General features: G+C 44.0%; 1 protein-coding gene across 1 annotated transcript in view; it reads right to left on the bottom strand.

Moving 5' to 3' along the window:
* SYNJ2 (synaptojanin 2) overlaps positions 1 to 25,201 on the bottom strand; it is a 1,190,168-nt gene that overhangs the window by 793,634 nt on the left and 371,333 nt on the right. Inside the window, exon 4 of the mRNA XM_069607872.1 lies at positions 18,673 to 18,898. Within this exon, the coding sequence (XP_069463973.1) occupies positions 18,673 to 18,898 (226 nt within the window). The remainder of the gene's footprint in view (positions 1 to 18,672; positions 18,899 to 25,201) is intronic.

Genomic DNA, 25,201 nt, shown 5'->3' with positions numbered 1-25,201 from the left:
GTGGGGTGAAGGAGCGAGGAAGCGAATGGGTTGGTGCTGGGTAGCTGCCCCCAGGGTGCTCTGATGCAGGCTTGTACCATACAATACAGCCTATGTTCCGAGCATCCTCATTGGCCAGCGCCCCATTCCAGGGTGCTAATGCACCTTCTATGCACATTCCCAGGCACAATGGTATATTTGTGTGGCCCCAGTAGGCTTGAATTTAAATCGAAGTAGATTATTTGGAGACATTCATCAGGAAAAACTTGTTTTGCTTATAGAAAACCAAATGAAAAGAATGCATCCCACCCCCTCCCCATGACATTGTTTTTGGACATGGACACATCCTAGTTATTTCACTAAATCTTGCATGTATGTTTGTATGTGGCCAGGCCAGTTTTATGCAGAATTTGGTGTTACATGGGCGAGGTCAACGGCTACAGAGAAAAACGTTTTCTAATTTTCCTATGTAGTGTCATGTAATTGTTAGCTAGAATGTCGCCATCATGAAAATGATATACAATAAACACATTTACTATCCATTTGTGTACACACACAAACATGCTGGGGAATGCACAGGTAAGCAAAGTCGCCAAAAGGATGCAGAGGTTCGCAGCCATGAGAAGTGCCAATGTAGCAGTAGAAAAAGTTAAATATTACATCATCTGATGTGGATCAGACACCTCCTTGAGCTCATGCATCGAATTTGAGGCCACCAAGCCTGAAAGTGAGGTCATGCGATCTAGTGCCTGTGTTGTTGACCATAGACCCATGAAAGCATTTCGAATACCAGTTTCTTGCATGACCGAATAGTGTTATTCTGGCAACTATAATTTCGCTGTGCATCATTTTCGTTGTCTGTTGAAATTGGTTGCCCTTGAAAACAGGTTATCATGTCGCTTTCAGCTTCGTTATGTGAGGTGGAGGGAGGAACAGGGTGTGACACCGGGGACCGGAGGTCACCAGTAAGAGAAATAAAGTTAGGTTGTATAGACTCACTGTGTCCGTGTCATCTTTGCCCAGGCGGCCTGCACACTCAGGAGCCCCCATTTGGCTGTAAACGCCACACAGGCCAGTATGAAGATCTATGTAAAGAAATCTGCAACTGAAGTGGGGATTGTAAGTGGGACCGCACCCGATGACATTTCTAAACCAGAAATATCATAGGGACCTGGCAAGGGGACACCTTGGAGGACAGATCCTCTATCCAAGAAGTGCAAATGGACTGAGTCAGGCATCAGAAAACATGGCTGCTGTACTAAATTATTAGGTCCAACTTGAGGGAGCATTGGCTCTATCCCAGAGCTTTTGGAGGTACATGTGAGGGAGGCCCTGCTGTTGATCGCCTAAATTATGCAGTGTGACTCCTGTTGTCCCGTTGTATCTTTTTGGCTTTGACCAGTCTAATGTTTGTAAACTCCTTGTCAATCTGTTTTCCAATTCCAAAAAAACAAATGCACACAGCTAGATGGGCACTCTCACAACCCCCGCCCCCCACACATTTACAGGCTGCAAATATAAAAGTGTCAATAACAAAAAACAGACCTCAGCCACTTCCATGCTGCCTTGTGTTTTTAATTGAGATTGTTTCACACTTGACGATCGATTCATATCCATGCATGAAAAAAAGGCAGGTTTAGTTACAGAATGAAAGTATCCAAAATTGTGTGTGCTTTTGCCATTTATTGATCAGTTATTCTCAGTTAAAAACATGTCATACAATCGAAGGTTCGCTTTGCTCAATTCACTAGACTTTATGTGTACTGCATAGGCAGGATGTATTCCAGTAAAGATTAATTTAAAAGGCAAAAGACAATGGGCCTCATTAGGACCCAGGCGGTAAGGGGTTTACGGCGGCGTAAACCGCGCCGACCCTTACCGCCTGATTCCGAGGTCCCTTAGCGCCATGGAGGATTTAACACCTGCTTTTAGCAGGTGTTAAAATCCAATGGCGCTAAGGGACCTTGTTGTTAATTACGCCACCGTAATTTACTGTGGCGTAATTAACGCCTTCCCCACTCCCATTATGCCCTATGGGGCAAAAATGGGAATGGGGAAGGGTAAATGGGTTAATGGGGACTTACCGCCCCGCCAACCTTGGAATGGGGCGGTAAGTCCGCCAACCACCATGGCGTAAACGTAGTTTACGCCATGGTGGTAAAGGTACGACCCAGGCGGTAACTTACCACCTGGGTCGTAATGAGGCCCAATGCCTACATTGATGCTAGATGGCAACACGCGTTTCTCAAATCATTTGATAACTTATTAAATGACAGTTTTATTCTGCTCTTGTGGTCATATGTTAGTGTAATTAACAACTTTAAATGTAAAATGTTTCATATACGGTACGAAGAAAAAGAAAAGTGATGTGAATAATTAACCGATACCTGGCCTACAAAGTGCTAACTTGCACACACAGCATGCTTGTTTGATATGAGCACACATTTCAGTGGGTAAACCAATGTACATAAGTCGGGGTAATAGAGCTATTTAATTACACCAGGCAATTATTTCAGAGACACGCTACTAAATCTTACCCAATGATTTAGTCTGTAGGTTTATGGTTTTATTTATGCAAGATTTAGCCAAAACCTGCCAGCAGACACCTGCACACACACTTTCTTTAATGCTACTGCAGCTCTTATACATTTGAATCTTAAATCCCAAAGCAAACTTAGATTTTTTCACAGAAATATCATGAGAGAAGAAGTATTGGCACTTCAAATATTGGAATTTCACAAAAAGCACAATACTAAAGAAAGCTGACAAAGAAAGGAGAATTGTAATTATGGACAGACAATATTACATCAATAAGGCTTTGTGGCACCGTAACACAGCAGGGTGCTAAAATAAAATTTCTCCTGATCCCATTGGTAAAACTACACAAGAACAGCTAGACTGATATTGTCTGTTTGACTTTGAAATTAATCAGCACTGGAATAAATACTACCTATGGTGAGGGGTCAAAAATGCAAGACGGACACACGTATATATTATGTTATTGTCATTTGGTTACAAAAATTAACCTTCAACAAATTCATAAGCGGAAAGGACATTACAATTCATTGTTTCATAACATTTTAAAACATTACCTAACACAATTTAAGACAATTTAAAATCAGATAATCATCAATAGCCATAAAATACATTTGATTCAACAATAGTTCAATTAAAATATGAAAAGGAGGTGAGAGTGATGTAAAGAGAAGTCTCACTTAATTCCATTGAAGTAAGAAAAACTGTGATTGCTACAATCAAAGAGGTGGTTCGACCAGCTAGACAATTGCCAAAAGGAATGACAAATATATGTAACTATAGAAATCGCCTAAAATATATTTCAAGTTTGCGTTGTAAAGCCGGTAAAAAAATCAACAGGTGTTCTAAAGATTCTGCTACAACCCTTAGAATGCAGAACCGACAGTGACTTAATTCTTTACTAATCATATTATAACAAACTGCTACCTCTCTTGTTAAAATCACATTAGATCTAAATCTGTGAAATAAGCACCTAACAGACCGATGGGGGTAGATAGTTTAATAAGGGGCAATTACACCTGAAGATTCAAAGTCAAGACAAAGATGTTGCAATGATTCATATGAATGAAACATGTGAATCGTAGTTGCCCAATCGTGTCTAAACAGTATAATTTTATTTTAACCAGGTCATTACTTGTAAGACCCAGGTCACACAGTAGTCCTATACAAAACTCTGAATATGCACATACAAATCTATCCCCACCTTCTCTCATAATCACACTCAAATCAGTGAATAGACAAGGTACATAGACTGAACTCAAGCTTTTAAAATAAAAAGATAAATATTTCCAAGGTGCACAGCTTCTAAGTGAAAAAAGGCCTAACTCTTACCCAACAGCAGCCAAAGGAACACTGCATGGCACCTGCAAGACCATTCTCCACAGTTGGCTCTCTATAATAGGTAGAAGATCAAGTGTCCATGTTGGTAACATTTCTATGCTATACAACAACTTTGGGACAATGTTTCCCTCATAGAATGTCACACAAAGCAGTAATGAATAGCTCCCATATTTGGAATACACCCGACGCAATTGGTTGCATAATGCCACTCCACGAGATGTTAACCATTCCTCAACCAGCATTTTGTGCTGTTTAATAAAAATCGGGAATCCCCGATATATGAAGCTTTCAACCTTCTCAAGGGCTTCTTGGTCAACTCTCCAATTAAAATGCTTTGATTCTTTTCTTATTCGTGCAGTGAGAGACTTTTGTTTTATTAGAATTGATCTTTAGGCTATGAGCCACAGCGAAAGTTGAAAAAGAGTTATTCAGCCGCTGAAGACCAATCGCAGTGGTATCAGATTAAAAAGTCATCCACATAGGCGAGCCAAATTGGCTTCAAAGTAGAAATTTTAGGTGTCGCCAATGCTGCCTTATCTAAATGCTTGCCTATGTCGCACAAATAAAGATCAAAAAGGCAAGGAGAAAGAACACAACCCTGCCTAACACCTTGTGAGGTGGAGATACTACAGGATAATAATTGGAGTTAAAGTGCAGACCAATAATCAGATGAAGATGTCCCTGGGGAAAATCCCACCTTTGCTTTTTCTCCATACTAAACCACGGTCCACTGCATGAAAGGCTGCAGATAAATCAATTGAAGCCAAGTAGACCGAGGCATATTTCCTCAGCGAAACATGGCTCAAGATGGCTTTCAACATAAATCCATTAAGGGCGGTATTACGACTTTTCCGAAATCCGGTATCCAGTTTGCCATTTCGGAAATTCGATTTGTTTTCTTCCAAGCTTCCAGATGTTGTAGAAGCAAGACTGAAAACACTTTGGAATCTGCATCCAAAATTGCTATGGGCCAGTAATTCAATGGATCGGAGCAAGAGCCTTTTTTGAGAATTGGTGAAATATGAGCCGTAGAACAGGATTTGGGAAAAGTATTTTGATTTAATATGTTTTGGAATAATGTACACAAGATAAGCGGCCAAGTATTAGGGTCACATTTAAATAACTAATTTGATAAATTATTCGGACCAGGTGCCCTTGATGAACTAATCTTCGAAATGACCTCAGTTATCAATTGGGAATCAACAGATGGTGCCCAATTATTAGGTTCAATAGTATTTTATGTTATCATATCATCTTCCCCTACATTAACCCCAGAGAAGACTTTACAGAAATGAGTGACCCATTGCTGTTCAGATACAGAAGGAATTTGGTATTCAATCAGATTGGGTACTTTCAATATCATTAATTAGATGCCAGAATGACCTGGAGTCTTTCTTTCCCAAAACCTGTGGAATACTCTGCATCTAATTTAGTACACTGGGCACAATTGCCCTTCAACCAATTTCTATGAGATTGCTTTACTTTTTTGATTAACTACATTTGCACTCAAGACTCAACAATGCAGAAGATTGCAATGCTCTGATTTTGGAGCGAAATATCTCTTTCTTATTAGCCACTAAATGGCTATAAGAATGGAGATGTTTTGTAGTGTATTTCTTTGAACCATTCTGCTGTGCCAGACTATAAAGAGCTCCTTCACAAAGCCCTCAATGTTCTCCACCTGAAAATGAAAATACTGCCATTCATTTGAGAACTCAATTAAATAGGCCGAAGCCGTTTGATTGACTTTATGGACAGCACCTGGATTCCAACTAATCCTATTACCAGGCGGATTGACTTTTACAGCGAGTAGAACAGGGGCATCTATGTGAAAATTATGAAAATCAAAAATAAATATGTTTGACAAATAGCAATGGTCACTAAACTCATTGCCACAGATGGGCACATAAGTGCAAATGTCAAAAGGATTCCTGCTCGCAAAAATATAGTCTATAGTTGAACATGAGGTACCATCACTCCAGGTACCATTACACGGAACATCTCCCGACACAGAACCATTAACAATGCAAGGCCCAAACTTTCAAGATTTTCTACCCAGACTTTAGCATATTGCTTTTTCCCTTGAATTATTTCAGGAAGGTCAGTCACTATCGGAATACCAAAATAGCTTGTATTTAAGTCACCCAACACCACATCTTGGCCCCCCTATATATTTATCAGATGATTCACTAACAAAGGTCACGATGGAATTTACAAAGATCGCAAGGTTAATGAGGCCAGCATTCCAATGCATGGTAATTTTCAGTATATCTACTTATTTATTAAGATTTAATCCAATGTGAGTTGCTAAAACCCAAAACATTACTGAGGTCGAACTAATAATTTAAACAAATCCCGATATGCGTACCACAGTAATTAAGCCACCAGATGTCCGACCAAACATTCCTTCTTTAGCAGATTGAAAGCTAATTAAATAACCATCAAACACTGGACATTGAGTCTACCATGTTTCTTGCAATGAGACAATAGTGATTTTTCAACAATCTACCCATATCCAGATTTTTTTTATAACAGTGTGACCCCTAGTATTCCAAAACAAAAGGGTTAAAGCAAATCTTCCTTTTCACTATTGGAGAAGTTGAGTGCCTTGAGGACTTTCCCTAGCAGTCAAGGACCTGGGGAGCAAAGACCAATCAATCCGATTTGCCATAGGCCCTACAACAAATTTGTCCTGCAGTAACACTCTCAATTGATTAGTTTCTCTTCTTAGTGCAATTGTCATTTTGTTTCGCGAGAGTTGGGAAAGATCACTCGCTTAACCCTCCTTCAGATAAAGAGTTGGATCTTTACATAATGAAAGGTCAAATCCTAGTGACCTAATAGCATGAAGTTCATTCATCAACAGATCTAACAAAAATCTGGACTTCAGATGAACACTTACACGATCCGTTCTAAAGTGATCCATGAAAAAAACCTGCTCAATATCCCCTGATGCCATAGCCTGTAATGAAGATATTGGGTGCAACAGCCTTAATACATCAGTATGATTAAAAATGATGCCCCTATTCTCAGGAAGAACACTTTCCAGGAGTACTTGTAAACCCCAACCATAACCTTGTTGTCGCAAAGCCAGGGAGGTCTGAGCTACATCCTGCCTATCCCCAAGGATGGTGCAATAACACATTGAAAAGCCGAGGAATTCCTCTCAATAACCAGAGGGCCTAGACTCTCTCAAGGCATTGTAGATATCTTACAAGTACCCTATTATCAACATGTTGATCATATATATATTAAAGCTAATGGCAAATTAGTCAGAAGCATTGATGTAGCACAGGAAAGAGGCTTAGATATAGATGTCACACCGTTTTGACCCTCAACTAATGTCAAAGGCCGAAGAATGAAAGCCAGCAGGTATAGTCAGTTGTTGGATGGATATCAAAACATTCAGAGGGACTGGTTTAGGTAACCCCAAATTAATTTATAAACCCCATTTAAAGAGGCAACCGCCGGCACTCCACAATGCTAACTAGTTGTACCTCCAACAAGGTTTTGCACTGCAGTTGGTCTCCCCCGCAGCACATAATCATCGGGTAAACCAACTGCAGGGCCCACCCAAGGACGGACAGCAGTGCTGGCCTCCATCTCAATTAGAGATAACTGCAGCTTATTTTGCAAATTGGCAGCCATAAAGTTAGCACCCTCTCAAGGGAAACTTTAGAAGACATTAATACCCCTTGAGAATCATCCACTCCTTGGGTGCCAACTGCTTCTAAAGCCATTACCTCCATGACATCCTCTATATCCAAACTCAAATCTTTTGACTTGAGCTTTGCTTTAGGCACTGGTGTCTTTAATAAAGCACAAATTAAGCTTTGTATACACTTGCCTGTTCTTTTTATGGATGGGTATATTGTTTGTTATCTTAACTTTTTTGCGGGTGGGAAGCCTCTGATTTGTAATTGGTAGAAGAGATGCCCCCCCCTCAGTTACGGGCACAATATTCACACTTTCATCTGCACACTTGAAATATTCAATCCTGTAGCATTCATAACGATTATATTTTCCCCACATGTCAGGTCCACTCCGTCGGGTACAATAGAGAAAGTAGAGGGACAGCAATCATGAACATTCATACCTATGGCAGTACAGATATTAGTGCTGTGAGAAACCTAAAGGTGTCTCACCCGCTAGTCCCTGCGGATCTCTCCCTCAGGTGGCCAGGGCACAGCCATCGCCTTTGGATCCAGACCCTGGGGGTGGACCAGTGCGGGAGGATCACCTGTGTGAGGGGTCCTCAGGGAGTGGGACACTGGCTGGTGAGACGTGGTATCCCTCTATTCCCTGTATACTTTATCCCATCCTTTCCAATGGGATATTAAACTCAAACCTCCCACCACCTTTTCCAGCACAAACACCTTCTCACAGACAGCCCACTCTGGGAGAAAACAGACTCACATCCGAACCATGTACATGACCTGTCCCAATACTATGGTCAGACGAGGTCAGGCAATTATCGAAAATCACTTACACCTGAGTACCATTACACTTCCCCACACAGATAAAAGGCGGAACACGAAAGCACACTCTGAGTGATGCAAAACACACGAAGGTAAAGCAGTTTCGAGATGGCAGTTGAACGTGGGGAGAAAGACGGCCAGGCATGAGAGGTTCGTGAGAGGGGCAACATCCTTGACCTTGTTGACAGGAAGCCATTACTTTCAAGAAACCTTCAAGGCAGAAAACGTAAGACCAGGAAACAAGGCTAAAGAATCCATCATTGGGTGTTGGAAATATCGAGGGTCCTCCCTCGTAACTGACAAGGGCAGGGAGGAGCAGCAGATGCTATGTTATCATCCGTGGCTCCAAGAACAAAAGAAGCAACAGATGAACACAGCCGGTGAGACTGGTCTGTGTTGAAGTCAAGGATGCAAGCGGCAACATTGTAAAGTGAGCGCTGGAAGGAACATTCTTAAACATGTGTGATGAAAGATGCGAGTGAAGCTAAATTGCTGGTGAATATTTGAACATTAGAAGAAAAGATACAATGCCGTTGACACTGAATATGCTCAATCGAAGGTCTCTGTACGGTATCGTGATGAAAAGAAATAAAAGCAGAAGATCGATGTGAAGTGTAAATTGTGTGAGGTGAGTCGAAGTGGTCCTGCAACGGTTCAAGCAAAACCCATTGTACATTTGAAAGTCTTTGATTCTGGTATCAAGATGGGGATCTATGGTCCAAGCCCAAATGAGGGAGACCAAGCAGTGAACATTGTAGAAAAGGGATCTGAGCCCTGACGAGGGGGACCTGTGGTCCGAGCCCAAAGGAGGGAGACCAATCTTGAACTTGTGAAAGTAAAACCTTGACAACGAAAAGGAACTTTTTTGTTTTGTTTGCTGCATCAGGCACTCTGTATTAAGAGACTGATTGTGAGAAAGACTTTGGCAGAAGGCCCTGATGCCTATGTGTTCAACTGTTACCTTGTGGCCAAGAAGCTAGAGTGTGTGCGAAAGCTGCACATGCCGCCTTGCCACTGTGCTGAAAACGTGGGGAAGGGAGACTGCCCAACTATCCTGACATATAATTTCTTTAACACTTCTCTTTTACGTACATTGTTATCCCACACCATTTTGTATTTAGAAGTAAGGATTGACAATAGGTGTATTAATATAGGCCCTTTTATTTGACCGACTCCACAAGAACTGCATTATTATTATTTGATGGTCGTAGCTTGCTCCCATCCTTAGATTTAGGTTTATTCAGGTGTTTTACCAACCCATTGAAGTTAAATAAACAGCCTTGAACTGTGATCACTTGTGTCTGTCTTCACTGTTTGATACCATGCCTTCCTTACAGTGCCCACTTCACTACTGATGTTAGCGGAGACATTAAGAGGTTGAGTTGGACAAGACATATCCTCAGGCACTGTACATGAAACTGCCAAGTGTGAACTATCTCTCAATAAACCACCCATAGTGGTCTCCTGTCTGGTAAAGACTATATCCCCCTGATTTGTGGGAAACTCTTATCATCTGATCCCAGGATAAAGTTACCTGACCATAATTTGATAAAAATTATTTGGCCGTGGCATGCAGTTTAATATTTTCAAACTTTAACAGCAGCGATTCTAACAATACAGCATGAGATTTGGTTTCAGTTTTTATCCCCTCATATAACGTAACCAGCACAAACAAAACCTGACTAATCTCAGCCAACGTTTCAGAGATTGACAAGTCAATTGCACCATTTAAGTGTTTAAACACTGCTGCTAACCTCCTAGGCAGAGCAAAAGCTGGAGATGAATTGAATGATGAAAATTAAGAATCTGAACTCTTGCACTGCATTCTGGTAAATGTCTACAGGCGTATTCCCCATGTTAATAGAGTCTTCAACCTCAAGATGTCCCAGGGGTTCTTTCTATTTCAGAGGATGCCACAGTTATTCGTCCAGTGGCCATTGGTTTCAAATAGGTCTTATTGACAAAGGAAAATACATTTGTAATTTTTTCCATCATACAACTGAGAAGATACATCTCTAAAGATGATATGCCCCCTGTTGACTCAGACATGGTAACATCCAGATCAAAGATACCAGTCCCAGGCAAGGCTTCTATAGGCAATATATGTAGTGGAAGAGATAATGCAAGCAGGATATCAAAGGTAATGTTGAAGAATCGTGGGTCGAACCAGCCCCACTGCGCAAGTCGTACATAATAAAAAAAAGTCAATTTAAAATTGTAAGTTAATCACATGCTTTATAAAGTTCACAATTTTATACTCAAGACAAAACAAAAAGGAGCAGGCTATGGGTCAAAAACAGGGCCCACACTCCAGCACTCCCAAAATACAAAGTTTATTTCCAAACAAATCAATCCAAAAATTGCTGGCTAATTCAATAACAGTGACCTTGTTTAAAGTTCAAAGGCATGGAAGAGAGGACTATGAGTCAAGTTTCAGGACCCACACTCACAAATTCCCTCAGAGCAAATTTAAATCGTTTGACAGAGTGTCAATATCTAGAGTGCAAAGACAGGGAAATAACAGGGATACAAGTTCAATTCCAAGACCCACACTGCCAAATTCTGTGAGAGCGAAAGCCAACAAGCAATTTCAAGTTTAAATGTTTACACGGATTGCAGTGTCTCAGCAAAGGGAAGGTGGTTGAGAAGCAGCTTGGCCGGGGTCCCACGCACCAGGCACGAAACACGAAACACACTGCTGAACACACCGATCTGCGTGGGTGTGGTGATTTAATGCAATTACTCCTCCTCCTTCTTGGTAATGGCGTGTGAGGAAAGACTGCAAAACTGCAGATAGCGTAGCTGCTCTGGGAATCCAAAAGCTCCCGTCAACGCTGCCACTCGAAACACACTGCTCCACACACCGCGCCGGACTGATGATTTTATGCAATTACTCCTCCTGATTCTTGGTAATGGAGCATGTGGAAAGACTGCAAAACTACAATTGGCATCGCTGCTCCGGGAATCAAATAGCTCCTGCCAATACTGCCACTCGAAACACACTGCTCTACACACCACCACACAGGTATAGGTTTCTTACAATTTGACATTTTATTAAATAAAAAGGAGTGAGCCAAACACCTATATTTTCCCTAGCCTAACAAGGATTTCCCTACCTAGCTAAGGCTAAAGGAAAATATATGTCCCTCACACTAATACATACAACAAAATCATACATGAATTAGTTGGCAGTTTAGCCTTCACAAAATAACCTATACAATCAAACAAAAAAGTTATAGACAGGAATCCTTGTGGCCAGGGTTGGATCCCCTTCCCCTGAATCAAGTCAGGATTTTCCAAACCAAAGTTCACTTTCAGTAAAGTTCTTTGCACTAGCCAAGCTCTGCTCAAGGTAGAAATTAAAGTATCTTTTCATTCAATAGGTCCTTCACTTGGCAAAGTGACCATCTTAGTTCAAAAGTTTTTTCACACTTGCAAACAATATTTACATTTCCACAACCTTCTGCTTGGTAAACCAAAAGACTTTCTTTTCATACATCGAGTCAGCAGTGAAGGTAAATGTTTTTTGAAGAACAATCCCTTTTTATCGCATCGCATTTCTTCTTTAGAAACAACATCTTAGTCAGGGTGGTTATACAACAGTTCATCAAACACTGATGGAGTTGCCACTTCTTTCCACCACAACCTTCTACCACATTCACAGTACTTAAAGTCATCTTCTTCCTGGTCCACTCGCCTGCTAGGACTAACCATCATTTGTCCCTTTCCTGGTTTACTCTCCTACTACTACAACTTGTATTCTGTGGCAAGGTTTATTAACAAAATTGAAATAAAGCTTCTTTCTCCAACATACCGCACAAAAGGATAATAGTTCTCACATTGATCTGTTTGCCATAAGCAATGCAGGTTGCATGTCTCCCCCCTTGTTCCTTGTTATAAGGAGGGCTTCTCTCCTGCTGTATCTGATTTTCTTTTACACAACCTCTTGGCTGTGGGTAATGTGGTTTACAACTTCCTTCCTGAAGGTATCTTATTATGGGATTATCAAATTCAAATTGCCTTGGTGTCACTCTCAGCTTTCTTTGGCTTTGGCAATGTAAGTTATACTGTCCCCTTTTTTAGATGTCCCTCTTCAGGAAAGTTGTAGCTCCTTTTTGGCTTGGGCAATGCGGGTTACAATATTCTCCTATTCGACATCTCGTAAGAGGAGAGTTGCACCCAATTTGCTTAAATTCAAAAGTTTGATATTCAAAATCATTCAGCTGTCTTCTTCGTAGCGCCTCTGGTTCACCTGCATCAGGCCAACTCACTGCTCTGTCTCCTTCTTACCCGCTGCTTCCACTTCTTCGTTCGTCGGGACTACTGCAATGTTTGCCAGCTTCTGCCAGCCTGCCACTGCTCACACCGACTGTCAGAGCCTGCACAATCCTGGGTGGTCACCGGTGAGAACCTTACACCGGAGAAGGCTGTAGGATGCAGGGAGCTTCTCTCTCCCTCTGGGTCGCCGGCCTCAAAACTGCTTCCCACTGTGCATCCTCTGCATACACCAGGGATCCCAACCTCCACCAGATTCACTGCACAGCGTTCCCCTAACAGCACAGCAGCAACTCCAACCTCTGCTTCTTCCTGCTGCTTCCCTTTGGCTAGCACCTTAAGGACCTTTAAATGTTTAAAGGTCCCACTGAGGTGTGGGTCATTACAACAATTAGACCGCACATGACTCTTTGGCTACTCTAGACCCCTCTTCCTCATCTCAGTACTAGGAGCATTATGGGATTTGAAGTTCATAATGTTCCCAGTTGTTTTAACATCAGAATCATCAATTTTACAACAGGCCATTAAAACTTTATGGTCAATGGGGAAATTGTTCAGAGGGTTCTCCCATTCTGCCTGACACGAGTCCCCTCCCATGTGCTCATCGCGCATACTACCAGCCCCTGGGACACGATCAGGCAGCAGCTGCCTTTCACTGGCCACATGAGAAGCATTCCAGGCCAGAGTTTTTGGGATGACCACCTCTGATTCATCACACTATGCACTACAAAAAATTATAGCGAGCAAACTTTGCTTTGTAAAAGAACTTTTGATAGATGACAGAACCTTGCACCATTTAAGATACTTTTATATCATTAACTCAAATATTTAACAGAAGAATTCAACCTGCAAGCACTGGGAAGAATTCCTATGATATACTATAAAAAAGGTTTGTTATCTCACCAACTATTGATCGTTCCACTCAACCCTAATTCTCCCCTGTGGCCCCACCACGCCAGCGCTCTCCCTATGCATGCCAGCTCCTCTGCTGCCCCCACAACCTTACTTGTGACCCCCCTGGGTGTATCCTTCATGTACAATGCTGTGTTGCTTCTCAGAGGCGTTTGCGCCTTATAAATCCCATAAAGCCATCCTTGACTTGTAAAATTCTACTCCTGGTACTGCAATGGCAGTAAAGGGGCAGGCCCATGTACAGCTTTTTTGTTTATTTTTTTATTTTTATTTAAGGAGGACCATCCCAGTACCAGTTTGAAACAATAGTATTCTTTCTATTCCTAACAGGAAGCATGGTTGTATTTTATTTTTTTAAGGAAACATTGCTTGTAGCCCTGCAATGTCAGAAGGTGGAGGCATCGATGGGGCTGCTGTCCCCTGAGGGACCCAAAAGATAATGTTAATAAAATGTATTTAATATTTTGACTGAAACCATGGAAACTGCATTTCTTCTATTTTGCATAGTGAATGTTTATATAGGGTAGGGGTGCTCCATTGCCTTAATCCCCCTGGATGAATATGCTTTCCTTTTGCTTTCTTAAAAAGTGTTCAATTGCTTTTGTTTTTGTCTGACCCTTCAAACACTCTCGTCACCCCCACACTCCCCCTCCACAGGTCAACTGAGCAACTCTCCACTGCAGACTTTACTATATATTTTTCAGTACAGTCGAATTGTGTTTCATCGACCTGATTGAAGCCTATGGAGAATTTTCTAATTTTCTAACTATAGTGACTGAATTTTAGTTGAGCCCTTCGCTCTCTAGAATTTTTCACCAAGGAGCTCAATTGCTATTTTTTTTTTTAGAGCTAACCGCTTCCAATAGTCCCTGTTGACAAAATAACCATGTCTTTGACTCTGCCCCACATCATTCCACTGAGCTACCCATGGTGAGGTGTCTTATTCTTTCCTTCAGTAATGATCTCATGGACTTCTGAAGATGAGGATTTGTCCACTTTCAACCTCAGTTCTGTTTTTGCTTTAAAGAGCTGCTTCCGGACTGCCGCCCCTAACAAATTAGTTACATATTTCTTATTATGTCCTAAGACATTGATGGATATCTAGATTTTGCATACCATGTGGCCTCTTTTCCGAGGTTTCAGCAAAGATTGCTTGCATTAAGAAATCCACGGAGGATGTTGCTATCCTTTAACAAGCACTGACAAAACCAGTCAGCCTTGTTATGTAAATGGACAGAGCAAGAATTTGTTTTCAAATCCTGCTCTGGCATGTCGGTAGGATGACCAGGTTTTCAAAACTAAAAACTGGGACAGGGGACAGCAACACAAAGGTAAGAGTGACAGGGACGTGTCAATGAGCAAAAACAAAGGGATTACAATAACCCAACCAATGCCAGCTGACCACAGCCTGGAGCCCTCCTCATACCGGAATTCCATCTCCTGAAAGTAAAGAGGTCACTGGTCATGTGAGAGTAGCAAATTCTTTCCTGGTTTTCACTATGCATTCAGGGACCTGTACTATTGCTTTCCCAGTTATAAAAGCAGTGCTAAAAATACCAGAAAGAAAAGGATGAAACCATGACTGGACGCTTGACCTCTGATAACACCAGACGTATGCTGACAAAAAAGCATGAACAGACTTCTTGATCAAGAGTATTTGTTGGCAGAAGCTCTCTTCTTACGCTTCCCTCACTGCCGGACCATTGCGCTCCTGATAGGAGCCACTGTCCTGACTCTCCATGACTTCTGAGAGCCTGGGCACTGCCTGTGGATGACATTCAGACTTGTACCGGTGCATCAAAGCACATGTCATTAAATGGTAGTGCATTCGTCAACCCAAGACAGACAGTTCTCAAGGCTGCAGACAACTAAACCTCTAGGTTTAAAATAGTACTGCCCTATAGACAATGAGTTTCCTAGAGCAAAGGATGGATATTGGAGCTAATTTCCAAACCCACAATGTATTGCCCATCTGGCTCTGAACTGGAGGTAAATTTCCAGTGATGGCTACTGGCTGGCGCAGTGTTGTGTGTGACATGGCTGAAATGGCTTAATGTATTTTCACATTTCAGGTGGAAAGGTTCTTTCAAGACTTTAAACACACCATAACTTTGCTGGTGTTTGATATATATGTTTATTGGGCCTACGGGGTAGGGTACATGGGAGGAGGGAACTCTATTTAAAAACACAATGTGTGCAACCTAGAAGATACGACCAAAGCATGGCCAAAGTAAATGTGGTAATGTAAGCAAAACAAAGGGGGTTATGGGAGTCTCTCTACCAGCACAAACACAGCCCATTGACCTGTTCTTGGGTGGATGGCCCCTGAAAGAGTCTCAACCAAGTCTTTAGCTCACTGTCCCTTTCACAGAGAAGAACTATCCCTGCATATCAGTCTTTGTCCTGCCCACATAGAATTGCCCACCACATATGTGACATATGTGGTAACAGTATTACCATTTTTAAACATTTCCATGCTAGCTGTACCTAATATATGCCAAAAACGCCACCATAAAAATATATTTCCCTGCTGTCTGTGACAGATATATGGAAGCATGCCCCTGTAAGAACACACTTTCAAGCTGACTGTACCCAATATATGCCAGTATTGGTACCAAAAAACAGTTTTCTGTTACATGACTTGCCTGTTCTGTGCCCTCAATATATGCCAGCATTGCCCTTTGATTCACGATACAGCCTCGCTCCAGGCATCAGCTCTCACATATGTGCACCTGCACACGCACGCACACACACGCACACACACACACACACACACACACACACACACACACACACACACACACACACACACACACACACACACACACACACACACACACACACACACACACACACACACACACACACACACACACACACACACACACACACACACACACACACACACACACACACACACACACACACACACACACACACACACACACACACACACACACACACACACACACACACACACACACACACACACACACACACACACCCCCCCCCCCCCCCCCCCCACACCCCCCCCCCCCCCCCACCCCCCCCCCCCCCCCGTAGGTACAGAGACAATGGCCATGAGTGAAGGAGGTATCATTAGACCTTCTGTTACTAATGAACGCGTTTTGCTCTCTCCTCAGCAGGCTCCCTTCTTTGGAATAGCCTCCCCCCCCCCCTGTGCCTTGAGCAGGATCTTCTCAAATTCCAGAAGCTCTTTAAGACCTTCCTCTTTTCCCTCCCCCTTTATCTTCCTCTCTCCTCTGCTAATCCCACAGTTGTCCCACAGTTGTTGAATCGGTGTCCTGGGCTCTTATTCACCCCATACCAATTCTGCCCACCCAGCTCCCGCCTATCTACAGCACTTGCATTTGCACATCCTCCGCTCTGGAGGTTCGCACTTACACCTCCTGTGGCACCAGTCTGTGTAGCACTGAACATTCCTGGCACTTCATCTGTGGCTCATCCATGAGCTCGGACTCCCCAGCACTTACCCCCTATTCCCTCTTCCTTACTGCACTTACACGTTTTGAATACTCACAAGGCATAGTACGTTTGTCCTTCTCCCTCTTGCCCCCACTGCTCTTAAATATTGTGTTGTGTTGCAATGTATTTCCCACCCTTGCTCCCTCCCTGCCCTTTGGCCGCTTTGAAACCGTATGTTCTTATTTTATAAGCAGCTAACAGGCAAACAATAAAAATAATGGCCATTGCCCATGAGAGAGAGCATTCTGCTGCTGCATGCTATAGACTACGTTCCACCTGTGCATAATAAACGGTGTTTCTTAGGCCGCTTCCTTGATCTGTGAAGGGAATTGGCAAAACACGAAACAATTAAGGACTGTGATAAATCTACAGTTATAATTATTCTAGAGACAACAGTAGAAGTACAAAGAGATCTGGTGCCACCCACTCAGCGTAATGGGCCAACCAGCACAGATCAACGAGCAGCCCCGGAAGCAGCTGTTTGTTTACAAAAATCATTTTCACTACCTTGAGGGAAACTGCGAATCTGAGAAGCCAATATGAATGCAAACATGGAATCTAACAATGCTCAACTAAGCCGCTCTTACGATTCACAGAAAAGTGTTGGGATGCTGGGACAGACACAAATAACACGGTACAATCCTGGCTAATCTATTGGCATTGCCCGTGTTTATCACTTTATTATGAAGTGCAGTAGCAACACAATTGAATGCATTGCTACTGCACATCACAAAGTGACACCAATATGATATTTTGCAGGCAAACAGCACTCATCATGGGCGGTAGAATCAACCGCCAGTGAACTCGGACACGTATACCAATGAGAACTACAGTGTGTGTGGACAAACACAGAGATGGGCTCCAGGGTAATCTCTTAGCCAGCAGTGCTTTGCATGGTGGGACGGGCCGGCCCATTCTCATCATACAAAAGAGAACTTATAAATCCCAGCAAGCAAAGATTTGCTGTCAAAGCTGTCATATACTGGATATAATTTGCTGTCAAAGCGGTCATATACTGGATAAAAGTGATCGAAGGCGTGTTGTTGAATGAGATGTTGAGAGCAAATAGAAACAGAGGAGAGGACAGGGTTGACAGAAGAACAAAAGACAGAAGTATGTTGATTTTTATTAGGAAAATGATACTCTTCATAAGAAAGAGGTGTTGGGTTATTACACATCACAGTGGAGAGTATTCATATTGAAACAAAAGGGATGAAATGGGTATACGCAGCAATAAGGAGATAATTGCACTGTTATTGCAGAGTAAATTAGAGCAAATAGGTAGAATCGGTATCCAGTAATTTTACTGAATAGAAAACAGAGAATAACATTAATAAGTAAACAATAATATGGGGGGGTGGGGTAAGGGTTTAAAAGCATGGGGAAATGCCGCCCTTCCCAAATAAAAAAAGAAAATCGATATTTTTTCATTAATAAAGTTTAGTTGTTATTTCATTCTGTTTTTTAGTTTGTTAAAATTGCATAGATCCGGTAGAATCGTGATCAACTGCAAAGGGCAGGCATTGGAACACAAACATACAGGAACATATGCAGAATTTAAATGCTAACTTGTGAATGAAGATCTAGGTCATCCACCTCTCCCCACAAACTGAAAAAGCAAGGTACTTAATTATTTACCAACAAAGGCTCAATTTAAGCCGGTTACCTGTTCAGTCTCCACAAAGTTCGACACATGTCCATCGTCGTCCGCCCCTCTGATGTGAAACCGAGTCCCAGCTCTCAGGCAGCTTATCCGCGAGATCAAGCATGCCTTGACCTTTTTGTGAGAGGCATAAACGGTGCGAATTTCTACGATGCCGCAGATGACCTTTAGCAGCCAAGTCGAGCAATTCACGTGGTAGTGCTTAAAAGGCACATGCATCATCTGGTTCCTGTAGAGTAAGGAAAGATACAGTCCTTTATTCAGTCAGAACAGTGTTAAATAAGGAGAAGTGAGAGAAATACAAAACGTTTTACTCAATTTCCATAGGTGTTGTCCTGGAGTCCTCAAGTATCTGGAAGGGATTGACGATTCACAGCTGTGTTACTTCAGATGGGAAGGTAACAAGATTTTATCATATGTTTCCATAATATGTGCATATTACAAGCCGGATTAGTCGCTCCCAAGGGTGATCTCCAGCTGGGTACACAGATTCCCCAAACATTCTTCCCTTCAGCATTCCAACGTTGGAAGGGATGCAGACATGGAATAAATTACCCAAGGTGAGTTTCCCATCTTTTGGGTTGCGAGGTGGACCTATGCGTTCTCCCTGCTGAAAACAAACATTGTTTGATATCTGTTTTCACCCACTAAACACCCGTCCCAACATATTTTAGGACTAGTGCAATTATAGTAAACTCTCGGTAGTCCCAAGCCAGCCAGAATAAGAAGCATCCTGTGGGCAAGATCTGCTCTAGTAAGAACTCGAAGGTGGGAGATGGAATGAGGAGAGTGCGCATCGTAGGATCAGAAAGGTGAGGGGAAGAAGCAGAAGGGGGCAGCGTGCGGGAAGGCCTAAATCGATACAAATATAGGTCTCCCTGCTGGATACTTGCACTCACCCATCTGCTAGGCGTGCACTCTAAAATTAGTTTTTTGCTACAGTACCCTGGAAAGCTGGAAACCACTCCATTACTTGAGGAAGAGTTCAGAGAGCCCTAGTGCAATGTATATGAAACTGATGAGGGGTGACTGAACCCCTTTACAAACTGTTAGGTCTGAGAAGGACGTCTGACAAGAAAGACATTGCGTGGGCCTCCCAGAAAGTTAAGCCCAGGAGAAGAACCATGCAGACATATTCTGTTGAGCACCATCTGGTTACTGCTTTAAGGTGGCCCTTTTAGTAACTATTTTCCCCTACTAAAAGTATGAACTTAACCCTAGGATCTTGGCTTATTACTTGGTCCTAGGCAGCTCTGCGATAGAGGTGACCGAGAAGGAATGCCTTGGGGTTTATCTGCAACTAAAAAGGAGGTTCTTATCTTTCAAACAATAAAAGTGGTGTTGGTGCTCCTCCTCTAATTGGGATATCGGCCTCACAAAAGTTCTCAAATCTACTACACAGTCTCAGGGACATGGCACTCAGCAGGTTTCTTTCACAGGGGTTCTTTGATTCTTCAATGCAGTAAAGGATAAATCACACTGCAACCTTTGTGTTCAAGTTGTGGTCACAGGTATAGCATGGCACTGAGATTCTGCAGACCCAGATTAGTAGACCTGGCTCCATTCGTATCCACGGCATATACTGCCTCTCTTACTGCCATGGGATAAAGGGGAGTATAGTACTAGTTATATAGGCTATTTAGAATGGGCCATGGTACAGAATACGGTTCCCTGTGATGTTACTGAAATGATTCCTAAACGAATGAAACATTACTGAAACAAAATATATTTAATGATTTGGGAGGAAATTAGGGGGGTCCCCTCTCAAACTCCCCGTTTCCCCATGTATATCACCCCACCATGTAACCCCACCCTGAACCCACCACAATTTTTAACCCTTTACCCCCACCCACTTTATATTTACTTTGTTCTTTTTTCTGTAATTTTTAATTCGTTATTTTAATTTAGGTAACATCACTGGATACTAGAGAATACATATGCATAAAATGCACAATAGGCGACGTCCTTAACTTGGGCTTGTCAGCAGATACAAAGTCCCAAGGAAACGCATTAAGGGGAATTTCAAGACCTTTAGGTTGGACACAGCGACAGCCCAAAGTTTCTCAGTGACCCTGTGCTGGGGATTTGGGCAGAAACCAACACTGCAAGCTCTATAAAGTATTTGTAAATATGGGTTTAACGTTAGAAGACACCCCCGAAGCTATATCATAATTGTCGGTGTGTATAGAACAATGGAAACATTAGGGACGGATGAGATGACTGATGAGGTGAAGTGACTAGAGAGGATCCCGGATAGAGGTGACGAGGAGACTGGGCCGTGTTTGGAATGTGAGGGAATGGTATAGAATATCAATGTGCTGGACTATCCATATAGCTTGGATGCAAGTGCTGACTTGTTATGAGGGGGTTGGAATGAACTTCCACAGGATGGTGAAGGTGTACTGTTTCAGTTTTTAGATTTACATTAACTGTGAAAACAACAGGGGGCGTGGCCATGAGAGCCATGTAAGGGGACGCGTTCTGGAGGAGCTCCCGAGATCCTGCAACGATCCGGGCAAATAAGTGCGTTAATACGGACCGCCGACCACTGACAAAACACATGCCGGTGTGTGAATGATTGGGCTACGCATGGTGAACTTCTGGATGGTGCAGGAGTGACGGCGGCGGAGATCGGTGCGGATGAGATAAAGAACACCGGAGACGAAGGACGACACAAAATGGCCGACCAGGGTCCGGAACAAAGGAAGAAGTGAGCCGCACAGTGACCCAGCGAAGGCAGCGCACTGTGTGCACATTTGTCACTTGAACAAACTACAGGTTCCCTGGGTCATGTTGAATAGGTCGGTGAGGTCGAAGGCGAAACAGCCCACCCTGGACGACTTCACTAAGACGTCCCCGGGTCAGGACATCACCAAGAGCAGGGACAAGCTGGCTGTGAGCGGCATGGCGACTTCGGGCGCCAACCGAGAAATCCTGGCGGCGATTGCGGACCTAAGGGCGGCCTGGGAATCTAAGCTCGAACTAGCCGTCACCGAACTAAAAACGGCGCTGGACCTCAAGGTCGGAGAGGTTCAAGAGGACGTTAACTTACTACGGCAGGATGTCAGGGCCTTGGCGAAGCGCACGGAGTCCCTTGAGAAGGAAGTCGGCCCGAATACTGCGGATTGCGCCTCCCATAAAGCCGAATTGCACGCCCTGATACAAAGAGTGGGCAACCTGGAGAGCAGAGCGGAGGAGGCGGAAGGACGAGCCCGTCGCAATAACATCCGCATCGTGGGCCTGCCAGAGGGGATGGAGGGCCGCGATCCTACGGAATTCATAGAATCCATGTTATTACAAGAGATACCCGGAGGAGCCCTATCCCAAGGATTTGCAGTAGAAAGGGCACACAGAGCTCTAACGAGGAGGCCGCTGCAGGGGAACCCGCCAAGGCCTGTAATCGCCAAAATTCTCAATTACCGTGACCGGGAGAGGATACTGGAACACTTTCGGAAGGGAGGAACGATCACACGAGGAGCGGCAAACATCACGGCTTACCCGGACTATACCCTGACTGTGCTGCGTCGCCGCATGATATTTAGTTCAGTAAAGCGGAGATTGAGGGAGGCGGGCCACAAATATATGTTACTTTATCCCGCAAAATCGAAAGTCATCCATAAACATAAAACTCTGTTTTTTGAGACCCCGGGGATGCCATGGGATGGCTCGATGCACAAGGATGCCCCCAGGAGTCAGAAGTTCGGACGAGAAAGAGCTCGGAAGAGATACATGAGGCATGAAGATGGTGTCGCAAGATGGCGTGGCACGTGGGACTTGAATATAGTTGTTCGCGCAGCCTTCGGTAGAGAAGGTCAGACGATTGCACTAATTGTCATAAGCACTGTGATTAATGTTGACTTAACGGTTGACTTAACCTATGGAACGATTCTCTTTTTCCCACGATAGTTTTAGTTGGGTGGCCATTAGGGCGACCTCACCCTACTGAGCTCTGTGCATCGGTCGGTGCTTGCAGGGCTAGATGTGGGGGTGCCTGAGCTCCGAGGCTGGAGCTGGGCAGCAGTTGGGGTGTGTGATGTTGGGGAAGGGACGGGGGGGAGGGGAGGGAAGTTGGGGTTCGGCTGTGTACATAGTTAAAGGGGGTTTGAGTGGGTACGAGAAGCTCCTAGAACGAGATGCCATCTGTATCACGTGGGCAAAGGGGAGTCGCTACATGGGAAGCAAGAAGATACTCATGAGCCATGGGAGACCTTAAGATCGTAACATGGAATGACAGGGGACTTAACAGCTATTTAAAGAGGAACAAGGTCATGATGTACCTTAAAAGACAGAAGATTGATATTGCGCTGTTGCAGGAAACACACCTGACCCAGCAAAAATTGGAACTGGTGGGGAAAAAGTGGAGAGGCACAGTAGTGGGCTCTCCGTACTCTGCCTATGCTAGGGGAGTGCTGATCTGGGTGGCACCGCATGTTCCGCTCCGGCTCATACAGGAGGTGGTGGACACGGAGGGCAGGCCGTAGAGAATAGAGAGGTGTGCATTATAAATACATATGCCCCCAACCAAAACACTGCCACGTATTTCAGAACCCTATGTACTCACCTGGGCGGGTGTGTGGGGGGAGCGGTTATTTGGGGAGGGGACTTTAACTGTGTGCTCGACCCAAAGGCAGACAGATCTGATGAGAAGATTGATCGGCCCACCCCGGCGGCCAGGGTATTACAGACATTACTAGAGGACTTTGGGCTGGCGGATGTTTGGAGACTGAAACACCCTAATGACACGCAGTACTCTCACTACTCTGCTCCGCAGCACTTACATACGAGGTTGGATTATTTTTTTGCCACGCCAGATGTAGTGATAGAGACCACCCAAATAGAATATAGAGCAAGGGTCCTGTCGGACCACTCGCCCCTGGTGCTGACTTGGCAGTACTGTCGCCCTAGGGCGCGGATACCGACGTGGCGCCTCCGTGCGGAGGCGCTCGGAACCTCAGTCTTCAGGGAAGACATCAGAGATGCGATCTTGCAGTGCTTTGAGGTGAACACGGGCAGTGTGGATTCAGCGAGTACACTCTGGGAGGCTTTTAAGGTTGTGTTGCGGGGTACTGCCAGTTCTAAGTCAAAAGGCCTGCAGGGTGGGGTCCTAATGGAACTAGAGAAGGCGGAGAAGAAACTGGAGCGCGAAAGCGACAGGGCAGGAGGGGACGCAGAACTTGTACTCGAGTTACAGCAGAGGTGCGCGGAGCTTTGGGAAAGGCTCTGCAACCTTAACTACAAAAAGTATGTCGAGAGGCAACATGCAGGTGGGGACAAAACTGGCCGCTTGTTGGCGTGGTTATATAAGAGCGAAACCCCCAGGCCCCCGATTAGGATAATAACTAGAGAGGACGGGGAGGTGGTTGACACCCAGGAAGGAGTAAATGGGGCATTTTTTGACTATTATAGAATACTATATGAGGACAGAGGAGGGCAAAATCAAGAGGAGATTAGAGAAACATTGAAAGACATGGCACTACCTAAGATTAGTGATGAAGAAAGGGAGGAACTAGACGCACCTATTACCCTAGATGAATTAGAGGAGGTGGTGAAACAGCTGCCCACCTGCAAGACCCCGGGCACGGACGGATTCCCGGGCGAGTTTTATAAAGTATATAAGGCAGAGGTACTCCCCCCTATGCTAGAGATGTTTAATGAGTCTTTTGAGAAGGGTCGGCTACCGGATACGCTTAGAGAAGCACTAATCGTACCGCTCCCCAAGCCCAACAAGCCAGGGCATTGCTGTAGCTCGTATAGGCCGCTGTCAATGTTAAACCAGGACAGCAAGATCCTGACGGCGGTCCTGGCTAATAGGCTACGAAGGGTCATCAGTAAACTGATACACCCGGATCAGACAGGCTATGTCCCCAATAGAAATATAACTCACAACCACAGGCGACTCCACAGGGTGATTGAAGAGGGGAACAGAAGCGATGAGGAAATGGTGGTGGTGTCCCTAGATGCAGTCAAGGCTTTTGATTCGGTGAGGTGGCCATGGTTGCTGGCGGCCCTGGAAGAATACGGGATGGGGCCGGGTTATGTTAGGTTGGCAAAATTGTTGTACAGCGAACCACTGGCCAGAGTACGCACGGGATCAGTGATATCCAAGAGGTGGCAACTCAGTAGAGGCACTAGACAAGGGTGCCCCTGGTCCCCGATGTTATATATTCTAGCCCTGGAGCCCTTAGCAGTGTACCTCAGACAACAATATGACTTGGTTGGCATTGAAGTAGGGGGAGAGAAACACCTAATATCCCTATATGCTGACGATTTGTTACTGTATTTGAAATATCCGGAGGAAAATCTTCAGTATATTTTAGAGGTCATGGAAAAGTATGCGGAACTGTCCGGCATAGCGGTAAACCCCCAAAAATCGAGCATGTTTCCATTGGGGAGCTACACAGGAGTCCCTCTGGAACGATTGCCAGTGTTGTCCGTGCCTTGGGCAGCTGATTCTTTCCGCTACCTCGGAATAGATGTATATCATACTGTGGAGGGGGAACACTCGCACAATACCGAGGTGGCTGTGAAGAAA

The sequence above is a fragment of the Ambystoma mexicanum genome, chromosome 4q, assembly GCF_040938575.1.
Source record: "Ambystoma mexicanum isolate Mex_15411 chromosome 4q, UKY_AmexF1_1, whole genome shotgun sequence".
NCBI classification, from domain to species: domain Eukaryota; kingdom Metazoa; phylum Chordata; class Amphibia; order Caudata; family Ambystomatidae; genus Ambystoma; species Ambystoma mexicanum.
Note: the sequence above shows the minus strand (reverse complement) of the source record. Positions and strands in the feature narration are given on the sequence as shown.